We start from the raw sequence: 12578 nt of genomic DNA, 5'->3' as shown, positions 1-12578 counted from the left end.
GGTCTCCCCCAGATGCTCCCCTCAGTCTCCCTGTTGCTTCCTTTGCCCTCTGCGTCCTCATCGATTGGGTGAGTGGAGCCTCTCTTCGCCACCCATACCTGGGCTCTGTCTCTCCCTTCTCTCTCTCCCATCTCCTATCTCTGTTTTTCTTTATACCTCTCTCTCCCCAACTTTGTATATTTCTTTTCCTTTTTTTTTTTTTTTTCGAGACAGGGTCTCTCTGTCGCCCAGGCTGGAGTGCAGTGGTGCCATCATAGCTCACTGCAACCTCAAACTCCTGGGCTCAAGCAATTCCCCTGCCTCAGCCTCCCAAGTAGCTGGGACTAACAGGTATGTGCCACCATGTTCGGCTAACTTAAAATAAATTTTTTATAAATAGAGAGGGGCTGGGCGCAGTGGCTACACCTGTAATCCCAACACTTTGGGAAGCCGAGGTGAGCCAATCACCTGAGGTCAGGAGTTCGAAACCAGCTTGGCCAACATGGTGAAACCCCATTTCTACTAAAAATACAAAAATTATCTGGGCGTGGTGGTGTGTGCCTATAATCCCAGCTACTCAGGAGGCTAAGGCACGAGAATCACTTGAACCTGGGGATCAGGGGTTTCTGTGAGCTGAGATCGAGCCACTGCACTCCAGCCTGGGCGACAGAGTGAGATTCTGCCTCAGGAAAAAAAAAAAATAGAGACAGGGTGTCACTATGTTGCCCAGGCTGGTCTCAAACTCCTGGGCTCAAGCAGTCCCTCCTGCCTCAGCCTCCCAACGTGGTGGGATTACAGGCGTGAGCCACCATGCCTAGCTAAATTTTTAGGCTTTTTTTTTTTTTGGTAGAGACGGGTTCTTGCTATGTTGCCCAGGCTGGTCGTGAACTCTCCTGGCCTCAAGTGATCCTCACGCCTCAGCCTCCCTAAGTGCTGGGATTACAGGTATAGCCACTGCACCCAGCCTTTCTGCCCATTTCTGTTTCTCTTCCTGTCTCCCTTTCTCCCACTCTCCTTGTCTGTCTGTGACTGCAACTGCATGTGTCTCTCTCTCTCCCTGTCTCTCCTGCCTTCTCTGATGCTCCCTTCTGTCTCTCTCTGTGTTTCTGCCTCTCCCTTTTTTTTTTTTTTTTTTTAGACAGAGTCTTGCTGTGTCACCCAGGCTGAGTTGCTAGGATTATAGGTGCACACTAGCATGCCCAGCTAATTTTTGTATTTTTAGTAGAGACTGGGGTTCACCGTGTTGGTCAGGCTAGCCTCGAACTCCTGACCTCGTGATCCGCCCACCTCAGCCTCCCAAAGTGTTGGGATTACAGGCGTGAGCCACTGCGCTCGGCTATGCCTCTTCCTTTTCTACATGCTTTTGTGCCTTTCTTCTCCCTCTCCCTCTCCTTTGTTTCTGTGTCTCCTTGGCTGTCTCTGTGTCTCTCTGTCCCTCTCTCTTTCCTTTTTTTTTCTGAGATAGAATCTTGTTCTGTCACCCAGGCTGGAGTGCAGTGGCACGATCTCAGCTCACTGCAGCCTCCGTCTCCTGGGTTCAAGAGATTTTCCTGCCTCCACCTCCTGAGTAGCTGGCATTACAGGCACATGCCACCATGCCCAGCTAATTTATTTTTGTTGTCGTTGTTGTTGTTGTTGTTTTTTGAGACCGAGTTTCGCCCTTATTGCCCAGGCTGGAGTGCAATGGCACAATCTCTGCTCACCGCAACCCCTGCCTCCCAGATTCAAGCAATTCTTCTGCCTCAGCCTCCCACGTAGCTGGGATTACAGGCATGCGCCACCACACCCAGCTAATTCTGTATTTTTAGTAGAGACGGGATTTCTCCATGTTGGTCAGGCTGGTCTCGAACTCTCAATCTAAGGTGATCTGCCCGCCTTGACCTCCCAAAGTGCTGGGATTACAGGCATGAGCCACCGTGCCCGGCCCCCTTTTTTTTTTTTTTTTTTAAAGACGGAGTTTTGCCATGTTGGCCAGGCTGGTCTTGAACTCCTGACCTCAAGTGATACACTCACCTCAGCCTCCCAGTGTCCCTCTCTCTTTCCATCTCTCTGCTTCTCCACACCTCTGTGTCTCTCTCTGTCTCTGTATTTCTCTCTCTCCCCCCCCATCTCTCCTGTGATCTCTCTCCTCCTCACCCCTCAGCCCTCCCCTCCTGCGCAGACATGGACCTTGAGGTTTTCATGGTTGAGGTCAGTCTTGTGCTTGTCAGTGGGTTTGTAGCCCCCGTGGCGATCCGAGATGATGGGGTCGAAGAGTTCCTTGAAAACTTCATAGGACTCCTCATCACCAGCCACGCAGCCCACAGTCATGATGAAGGGGTGACCTGGAGGGGTAGGGGTGAAGTCAGAGCTGCTTGTCCCCAGCAAACAGGGCCTGGGCTCGTGGGCTCAGTGGAGACTGTGTGGACATGTGTGTGTCGGGGTGGGGACGGGTACATTCAATACCTCTGGGTGGGAATTGAGAATAATAAGGGTTGGGTGCGGTGGCTCACGCCTGCAATCCCAGCACTTTGGGAGGGTGAGGCGGGAGGCTCACTTGGGGCCAGGAGTTCGAGACCAGACTGGCCAACAGGGTAAAACCCCATCTCTACTAAAAATACAAAAATTAGCTGGGTGTGGGGCACACACCTGTAATCCCAGCTGCTCGGGAGGCTGAGGCATGAGAATTGCTTGAACCAAGGGGATGGAGGTTGCAGTCAGCCAAGATGACATCACTGCACTCCAGCCTGGGTGACAGAGCAAGACTCTGTCTCCAAAAAAAAAAAAAAAAAGAGAGAGAGAGAGAGGACTGAGGACTGGTGGGAACTAGGAGGGAAGGCTGGGAGAGGTCAAGGTGGCTGGGCTGGGAGGGGGTCAAGGTAGGAGAGAAGAAAGAATGCTGGGGGTGGGGTCAAAGGAGAAGGGGGAGCTTCAGAGGGTACATGGTGCTAAAAACATCAGCATCTCGGAAACATTAGCACCCAAAGTCATGACATCTTAGCCTGAAATGTTAGGATCTCAGGCTACCACCTGCCACAGGCGGTCAAGAGGGTAAGAGACTTGAAAGACCCTCTTATTTCCCAGTGGAAAAACAGGGGCCAGGAGAGAGGGGCCTCTCCCCGGCATCACACAGTGAGCTGGACGTGAGGGGCACTAGAGCCTCCTCTCCACTCCCAGCTCTCTTCGCCTTGCAGTGTCCTTTGAGAAACAACCATAACATTAACAACATCCCCTGTCAGACTCTTTTTTTTTTTTTTTTGAGACAGGGTCTCACTCTGTGGCTGGAGTACAGTGGCGCGATCTCGGCTCACTGCAACCTGCACCTCCCAGGTTCAAGCGATCCTCCCACCGCAGCCTCCTGAGTAGTTTGGACCACAGGCCCTCATCACCACACTTGGCTAATTTTTTTGTATTCTTTGTAGAGACAGGGTCTTGCTATGTTGCCCAGGCTGGTCTCAAACTCCTGGTCTCAAGTGATCCTCCCACCTGGGCCTCCCAAAGTGCTGGGATTACAGGCATGAGCCACTGTACCTGACCCCCCTGTCAGAGCTTGAGCACTCACTTGGTGCCAGGCGCCACTCTAAGCACTGCACAGCCATTGACTTGTGTTTTCACAACATAGGCGCCCATTTTTCAGATGAGGAGACTGAGGTTTGAGAGATGAACTGACCTCCTCGGGGATCTCACATTATTCTCGTGCATGTTTATTGCATGGTTTGCTGCGTACCTTGCACTGTCCCAAGCCTTTATATATATTAATGCATTGATTCTCACAACAGCCCCGTTTTACAGATGAGAAAACTGAGGCTCCCCTCCGCCTTCAGGGGAGGTGGGATTGGAGCATGGCCAGCAGCCTCCAGACCCCCCATGTAGCCCCTTCAGTGCTCCACCGGGGAGGCTCACCTGGGTTGTCCACTCCTGTCTGGATGACATCATCTAAGGTGAAGCCAGATGGGGTCTCCTTGTCCCGCAGCTTCTTGTAGAGTTCAAGCGTCAGTACCTTGGCCATGTGGTTGTTATGTTTGCTGAGGTCGGGGTACTCCTCCTCAGGCTTGTAATTCAGCTTGAACTTGTTGTGGGTGTTACCAAACGGCATGGTGGCGGTGTCGGAGACCTGATGGGCAGGGCAGGAGGGGAAGACTGAAGATTAGCTCGCATCTTTTTTCTTCTTTTTTTTTGAGACGGAGTTTCGCTCTGTCACCCAGGCTGGAGTGCGGTGGTGCGATCTCAGCTCACTGCAAGCTCCACCTCTTGGGTTCACACCATTCTCCCGCCTCAGCCTCCCAAGTAGCTGGGACCACAGGCGTCCACCACCACGCCTGGCTCATTTTTTGTATTTTTAGTAGAGACAGGGTTTCACCATGTTAGCCAGGATGGTCTCGATCTCCTGACCTTGTGATCTGCCCGCCTCGGCCTCCCAAAGTGCTGGGATTACAGGCATGAGCCACTGCACCCGGCCTTTTCTTCTCTTTTTTGAGATGGAGTCTCACTCTGTTACCCAGGTTGGAGTGCAGTGGCGAGATCTCGGCTCACTGCAACCTCCACCTCCCAGGTTCAAGCGATTCTCCTGTCTCAGCCTCCCAAATAGCTGGGATTACAAGCGCACACCACCATGCCCGGCTAATTTTTTTGTATTTTTAGTACAGATGGGGTTTCACCCTCTCTATTGGTTGGCCAGGCTGGTCTCAAACTCCTGGCCTCAAGTGATCCACCCGCCTCGGCCTCCCAAAGTGCTGGGATTACAGGCGTGAGCCACCGTGCCCCGCCTAGCTCGCGTCTTGCAGACAGCAGCAAGAGAACCGGGTGAGGTGTTGGGGTCAGGCAGGCTGTGTGACTTGGAGCAAGAGAAATCCTCTCTCTCAGCCCCTGCGTCTCAGCAGGAAGGCATCCGGAGTCTTAGATCAAGGGCCCGGCTCTGCCATATCCCAGCTGGGTGAACTTGGACTAGTCATTCTTGCTGGAAACTCAATTTCCCCAGGTGGAAAACAGGCCCCACGCAGAGGCTGGAAAAATATTATGTGTGGGTAAGAGTGTGGGTTCTGGAATCGGCCCAGGGTTTGATTCCCAGCTCTGCTACCTACAACCAGCTGTGTGGCCGGGGGCAAGTTGCTTAACCTCTCTGTGCCTCAGTTTACTCATCTAGAAAGATGATGCTAACAGCACTCGCTGCATGGGAGTGTTGAAAGAATTAAATGTGTGAATGCAGGTGTAGCTCTTGCAACAGTGTCTGGTACACAATAAGCATTATTTCACTTAGCTGCTATTATTATTATTAATTATTATTATGTTTGAGACACAGTCTCGCTCTGTCGCCCAGGCTAGAGTGCAGTGGCCCAATCTCAGTTCACTGCAACCTCCACCTCCCAGGTTCAAGCAATTATCCTGCTTCAGCCTCCTGAGTAGCTGCAACTACAGGCGTGTGCCACACCTGGCTATTTTTTTTTATTATTTTTTTATTTTTTTTTGGTATTTTTAGTAGAGATGGGGTTTCGCCATGTTGGCCAGGCTGGCCTTGAACTCCTGACCTCAAGTGATCCACCCACCTCTGCCTCCCAAAGTGCTGAGATTACAGGCGTGAGTCACGGCACCTGGCCTGTTGTTGTTATTTTAAAGGTTCGTGTGAGGAGCTGGTGAGAAGGTGGAGGTGAGGGTGCTGCTGGGAGTCAGCATGTGAGCACGTTCTTGGATTATCAATGCAAAGACAAAGGGCTGGGTCGGGGGAGGGCCGGGTGGCTGCCCCCACCTCTGTCTGCTGACAATTCTCCCACAGGGCTCAGCAGGGAAGAAAAGCTCAGCCTCTGGGTTATCAGAAGCAGGTTCAAATCCCACCTATGCCATTTCCCTGCTGTGTGACCCCAGGCCAGTCACTAGGCCTCTCTGGACCTCTGTCTCCTGTGAACTGAGCCTGCCCCATAGGATTGCCAGGATCCTCTGAGTTTGGCCATGAGGTTGGCTGAGCACAGGCCCTGGCATAGAGTTGGAGCCTGGAACCCTGGTGTCTGCTATTATTGTTATTACTACTTTTTTGTAGAGATGGGGTCTCACTATGTTGCCCAGGCTGGTCTGGGACTCCCGGCCTCAAGTGATCCTCCAGCATCGGCCTCCCAAAATGCTGGGATTATGCGTGTGAGCCACTGTGCCCGGTCCTATTGTTATTATTATTTTATTCACTGGACCCAGAAAGGAGAAGGGACCCAGAAAGGAGAAGGGACCTCCAGCAGTGGTGGGAAAGGGGGATGGGAAGCGGGTGGGATTGTGGGAGGGAAATTGGGACCACGGTGAGTTGAAGCCAGGGAAGAGGAATAGGGACCCGCCAAAGACCTTGGGCGCTGCTGTCCAGGGTGGTTATTTTTAGAATCTGGCAACTGGCTGCCACCCCACCCCCAGCTGCTGCCCCGCCCCACCCCCACATTCCAGGGCTTGGCTTGCACCAAGTCAGCAGGCCCAAGACAGGTGGGCCAGGGTGGCTGGGAGGACATGGGTCCAGGCCTCGGGGCTCAAGGACATCCCGGGATGGCAGCCCAGACCCCCTCCCTTCAGAGGATGCCCCCCCAATCCCTGCCAGGGACACCCCAGGAGAGGGCACTGAGGCAAGATGGGTGACCCCCCCCCCACAAGAGACATAAGCAGAAAGCCCCAGAGCCACACACCCCCACCACCGCAGACTCCCCAGATCACACTGTAAACTGAGTCATACAGTCACACTTCCAAGCTCAAGGACACGCCCAAGATAGAGGCACTCATGTGTCCGCTACCAAGTCAGATACAAGGTCACAGGGACCCATACGGTAGCAAACGCAAAGAAGCCTGCGACACCTGCTCTTGCAGACTCTGCTAGGCGACAGACACACCTCCTACGGCTTGTGGCGCCAGTGTTGGCGACAAACTGTAATGAACACAGGCCTGGCTCAACAGCCCCTTGCAGGGGGTAACAGTTGGCAGCTGTCAGGACCCCTTTCATCTCTGGGATCCCTCCCCATAACCCAAGACTTGTGCCGCAGAAATCACAGGTCCCAGTGGGGGGTTCAGGCGGCCTCACGGATGAAGGGGACTCCTAGACACACAAGGGTCAACTTTCCCATGCACCGACCTGCCTTTGTATAGGAGGATGTTGGTGGGGCAAGGGGTGACACACAGGCCCTTTCCCAAGCCAAGACAGCCTCTAGCACCCACAGAAATCCCCTACTCTGGCCCCCACCCAGATTCCCGCCCCATGCAGTACCTGGCTGGGCTGAGCTGAAGGGGGGCTGTCTGTATCCTGGAGGTGACACTGACCCAAAGGAAGGGCCTGCAGCCGTGGCCTTATATAGGGGGACCTAGGCTGTGCTGTTGGCTGGGAGGGGCTGTCCCCAGGGAGGAGTTCTGGAGGGCAGCTGAGCCTCTCACCTCCCCTGGGCACCATGCCCACCCTGAACCCAGGCATGCCTTGCGCCCAGCCCCATGGCCTTGTATGGGCTGAGTCGCCCCAGGGGCTGGGCTCAAGCCCCACCACCAAGCTGATACCCTGACCAAGTGCTGAGTCGGGCTGGCGGTGGGGACAGCTGGCCCCCCGCCGGGAACATGGGACGGTGGCTGGGAACGTCCCAAGCACGTAGAAGCCACCGTCCCCTGGCCCCTGAGTCTCCTTCAGCCACCAGCCCCTCCTGTGGCCCTCAGCTCCTCCTGTGCCCCCTGGGCCCTCCCCCCTACCCCAGTCTCAGCGGCACCTCGGGGAACCAAGGTGTGGCTCCAGAAGGAGCAGGTACCCTGTGAGCAGGAGGAAGCAGAGGTCGGGAGAAGGACCAATTGCAATGGAGGGCAGTCTAACCCCAGAAACCCGCGCTTGGGCGCCCCTTCCTCCTAGGGACTGAGTGGAGGGGAAACTGAGGCTGGCTGAGTTGGAGAGATTCAAACTCAGGGCAAGGGTGGGAGGTGGTGGTCACCCTCCCCCCGACTTAACCCTCGCCCCCTCGGTGCCACTGGGAGATTTCCGCTGTGCGGGGGACAGGGAGGGTCTCGGCCGCCGGGAAAGGAGTTATTTTTAGAGGGCGCTTTGCTGTCTCCTCCCCCGTAAAGGCCGAGACCCGAGGCGCTGGGTATGGGGGGTTAGGGGGCAGGTGTTGGAGGGGGGTTCGCCACGTGTCCTGGTTAATTATAACCGGGCGTCTCGGGTGTCCTCGGGCCTCGCCTCCTTACAAGGGCAGCCACGGGGCCCGGGGTGGCCGCTCCCACCTCCCGGGGAAGGGGGCTGGGCAGCGACGCCGTTCAGAGCGCGGGCGCCACACTCGCGCAGATCTGGGCAGAGCAAGCGCTCTCGGCGCCTCGGCTGTCACCAAGGACTTCCAGGACTGAGAAGGGGGTTCTATGGAGGAGGGTATAGTATAGAGGAAGCCGCTTTCTCCTCTCGGGACGCGCCAAGATTGCAGGCTGATCGGGTCTCCTCCTCCAGGGAGCTCCCAGGATTGCGACGAAGAAAAGAATGTCCCTTCCCTCTGGGTTCCTCCCTCTCCCAGGGTCTCCTGGGTCTCTCTCATATCTTCTTAGGCGGGTGAGGATTGGCTTAGAGAAAGGGAGCCTCTCTGCCTCTCCCCTAGACTCCTGATCTGAGCGGGGAGGGGAGAGGGGTGCTTTAGAAATATTTACATGGGGCCCAGCCCTTTCCCAGCAAGCTCAGATTGGCAAGGGTCTCCTTCACGGTTACGGAAACTGAGGCCCAGAAAACTAAATGGAACTGGTGGTCTCGAAACAATGATCTATCAAGCACTTCCTGAGGCTACAACAAAACACAAAACCCCCGCCGTCCTGGAGGTGATAGTGCAAGAGGGGCACAGATGAGGGGACGCCACAGCAGCAGGGGAGGTCGAGGCAGGCCTCTTGGGGAAGATGACATCTGAGCAGAGACCTGAAGGAGAACAAGGAGCCAGCCATGTGCGGATCTGGGGGGAACAGCAGGTGCAAAGGCGCTGAGGTGAGAATGGCTGGGCACATCTGAGGACAGACAGGAAGGAGGCCAGGGGGCTGGAGCAGATGGGGCCAAGGAGAGAGTGGGAGGAAGAAGATGAGGTTGGAGGGGGGACAGGAGCAGACCCATGGTGCCCTAGGGGCTGTGGGAGGAGTTTTAATCCCATTGTGTTTGACAGTGAAAATGTTAGATGGGCCGGGCACAGTGGCTCAGGCCCGTAATCCCAGCACTTTGGGAGGCGGAGGCGGGCGGATCACTTGAGGCCAGGAGTTCAAGACCAGCCTGGCCAACATGGTGAAACCCCATCTCTACTAAAAGTACAAAAATTAGCCTGGCATGGTGGCACACGTCTGTAATCCCAGCTAGTCAGGAGGCTGAGGCATGAGAATTGCTCGAACCTAGGAGGTGGAGGTTGCAGTGAGCTGAGATGGCACCACTGCACTCCAGCCTGAGTGATAGAGCAAGACTCAGTCTCAAAAAAAAAAAAAAAAAAAGAAAGAAAAAGAAAATGTTAAATGAACCAGGTATAGAAAGACAAACATCACAAGTTATTTGTGGGATCTAAAAATCAAAACAAGGAGGCTGAGGCAGGAGGATTGCTTGAGCTCAGGAGTTCGAGACCATCCTGGCCAACATGGTGAAACCCTGTCTCTACTAAAAATACAAAAATTAGCTGGGCATGGTGGGACACACCTGTAGTCTCAGCTACTCAGGAGGCCAAGATGGGAGGATCACTTGAGACTGGGAAGGTGAGGCTGCAGTGAGCTGTGATCGCGCTGCTGCACTCCAGCCTTGGTGACAGAGCGAGACTGTGTCTTAAAAAAAAAAACAAAACAATTGAACTCAGGGAGACAGAGCAGAAGGATGGATACCAGAGCCTGAGAAGGGTAATAGGCCAGGTGCAGTGGCTCACACCTGTAATCTCAGCACTTTGGGAGGCCAAGGAGGAAGGATTCCTTGAGCCCAGGAGTTAGAGACCAGCCTCAGCAACATAGCTAAACCCCATCTCCTCAAAAAATTAAAAAAACTACAAAAATTATCTGGGCGTAGTGGAGTGCACCTGTGGTTCCAGCTACTCAGGAGGCTGAGGCAGGAGGATTGCTTGAACCCAGGCGGTCGAGGCTGCAGTGAGCTGTGATGGAGCCACTGCTGCACTCCATCCTAGGCAAGAGAGTGAGACCCTGTCTCACACACACAAAAATTAATTAAAATAACTAAAGGAGTATAATTGGATTGTTTGTAATATAAAGGATAAATGCTTGAGAAGATGGATACCCCATTCTCCACGATGTGATTATTACAAGTTGCATGCCTGTATCAAAACATTTCATGGCCGGGTGTGGTGGCTCACGCCTGTAATCCCAGCACTTTGGGAGGCCGAGGTGGGCAGATCACCTGAGGTTGGGAGTTCAAGACCAGCCTGATCAACATGGAGAAACCTCGTCTCTACTAAAAATACAAAATTAGCCCGGGTTGTGGTGCAGGCCTGTAATCCCAGCTACTCGGTAGGCTGAGGCAGGAGAATCACCTGAACTCGGGAGGCAGAGGTTGCTGTGGGCCAAAATTGCGCCATTGCACTCTAGCCTGGGCAAAAAGAGTGAAACTCCATCTCAAAAAAAAAAAAAAAAGAACAAAACGTTTCATGTACCCCATAAATATACACACCTACTAAATACCTACAAAAATGTTTTAGAGTAATTTTTTAAAATATTAAATGGAAAAAATCATCATCATCATCCCACTGTGAGATTGACAGGAGGCGCTGAGGGTCATAAGCAGGGAAGAGGCTGGATCCATGCCACACACATTTTGGGTGGCACAGCCCAGCCACACCTTGTGGGAGGGTTTGATTTTTTTTTTTTTTTTTTTTTTTTTTTTTTTTTTGAGACGGAGTCTTGCTCTGTCACCCAGGCTGGAGTGCAATGGTGCGATCTCAGCTCACTGCAATCTCTGCCTCCCAGGTTCAAGCAGTTCTCCTGCTTCAGCCTCCCGAGTAGCTGGGACTACAGGCATGGGCCACCACGCTCGGCTAACTTTTATATTTTTAGTAGAGAAGGGGTTTTGCCACGTTGCCCAGGCTAGTCTCAAACTCCTACCTCAGGTGATCCACCCACCTCGGCCTCCCAAAGTGCTGGGATTACAGGCGTGAGGCACCCTGCCGGGCCCATTGTACATTCTTTTTAGCCACACAGTGCCAGAAGCCCTTTCTGTTTGGGGATTCCCCACTGTTAAGCCCGCCTCCTTTGGAGAAGCCAAAGATGCCAGAAACTCAATTTCCCAGAATCCCTTGCAGCAATGGTCCAGGCCAGTGACCTGGGCTGAGCCAATCAAACGCTCCAGCGGGACCTTGTGCCGTGAGCTCCCTCTGCTTTGAGTCTTAAAGAAACAATTGGCCTTGGGGAGCTTTACAACCCTCATCAAGTATCTTCATCCCACCCCCCAGAGCCCGACTATCAATCAGACCTCTGCCTCTCCACTGCCCACACTAGCTCAAGACCCCCTCCACTGTCCCTCCTGACCCAACTTCCTCCCTGGACTCCTGTCCCAGTCTTTCCCACTCCCACCTAAACCCTACCTGCTGACCTCCCCTCCTCAGAGCTTGCCATGGCTCCCCAGTGCCCTCAAGGTAAATGAATATTTATTGACTAAATAAATAATAGTAACTGTATCCGGCAAATGTAGGCGAGAGTAACCACTACCCAGCTTAAATAGAAAGGACTCTGCTATCGGCTGGGCGCGGTGGCCCACTCCTGTAATCCCAGCACTTTGAGAGGCCAAGGCGGGCGGATCACGAGGTCAGGAGATCGAGACCATCCTGGCTAACACGGTGAAACCCCGTCTCTACTAAAAAAAAAATACAAAAAAAAAAAAATTAGCCGTGCGTGGTGGCAGGTGCCTGTTGTCCCAGCTACTCGGGAGGCTGAGGTAGGAGAATGGCGTGAACCCGGGAGGCAGAGCTTGCAGTGAGCCGAGATCGCACGACTGCACTCCAGCCTGGGCGACAGAGCAAGACTCTATCTCAAAAAAAAAAAAAAAAAATGGTCTCTACTAACAAAATCGTTGGAAGGGCTGAAGGAACACTCCTGGGGCCCCAGAACTACTTTCCTACTTTCCCTCTGGAAAATCTAGTCTTTAGCTTTCCAGCCTCTTCATTGACAGGAGAATGTGCTAGAAGGAGGTTATCATGGACATTAAACAGCCACTCCACAAACAAGCTTTTGTTTGTTTGTTTGTTTGTTTGTTTACACATGGGTTCCTGATGGGGTCTTGCTATGTTGCTCAGGCTGGAGCACAGTAGTTATTCACAGGCACAATCATAGTGCACTGCAGCCTCCAATTCCAAGCCTCAAGCAACCCTCCCGCTTCAGCCTCCCGAGTAGCTGGTACTACAGGCACGCACCGCCATGCCAGGCCCTAACAGTTAACTTTTATTGAATACACCTATATGTCAAGTACTGTGCTAAGTTCTTTACGTATGTTGACTTATTTAACATCCCCAACAATAAGGCTCAGAGAGGTTAAGTGACTTGCCCAAAGTCACACAGCTGGAAGGGGGCAGAACTGGGAATCAAATAGGTACAAGGTTGGCAAGAATGGATTCAGGCTTTGGTGAAAATAAATTCCAGGCTTCACCCCGACGTCAGACTGTATTGTCAGCCAAAGGTCTCTTTCTAGGTCA

The 12578-nt window shown here is 53.3% G+C and overlaps 1 protein-coding gene across 1 annotated transcript in view; it reads right to left on the bottom strand.

Moving 5' to 3' along the window:
* CKM (creatine kinase, M-type) overlaps nt 1-12578 on the bottom strand; it is a 28546-nt gene that overhangs the window by 11028 nt on the left and 4940 nt on the right. Inside the window, exons 2-3 of the mRNA XM_055249536.2 lie at nt 3862-4072; nt 2149-2303 (exon numbers count right to left, since the gene is read on the bottom strand). Coding sequence (XP_055105511.1) covers nt 2149-2303; nt 3862-4054 — 348 coding nt within the window. The 5' untranslated portion in view covers nt 4055-4072. The remainder of the gene's footprint in view (nt 1-2148; nt 2304-3861; nt 4073-12578) is intronic.

The sequence above is a fragment of the Symphalangus syndactylus genome, chromosome 17 (assembly GCF_028878055.3).
Source record: "Symphalangus syndactylus isolate Jambi chromosome 17, NHGRI_mSymSyn1-v2.1_pri, whole genome shotgun sequence".
NCBI lineage: Eukaryota > Metazoa > Chordata > Mammalia > Primates > Hylobatidae > Symphalangus > Symphalangus syndactylus.
The sequence above is the reverse complement of the archived record's forward strand: the minus strand, read 5'-3'. Positions and strand labels throughout refer to the sequence as shown.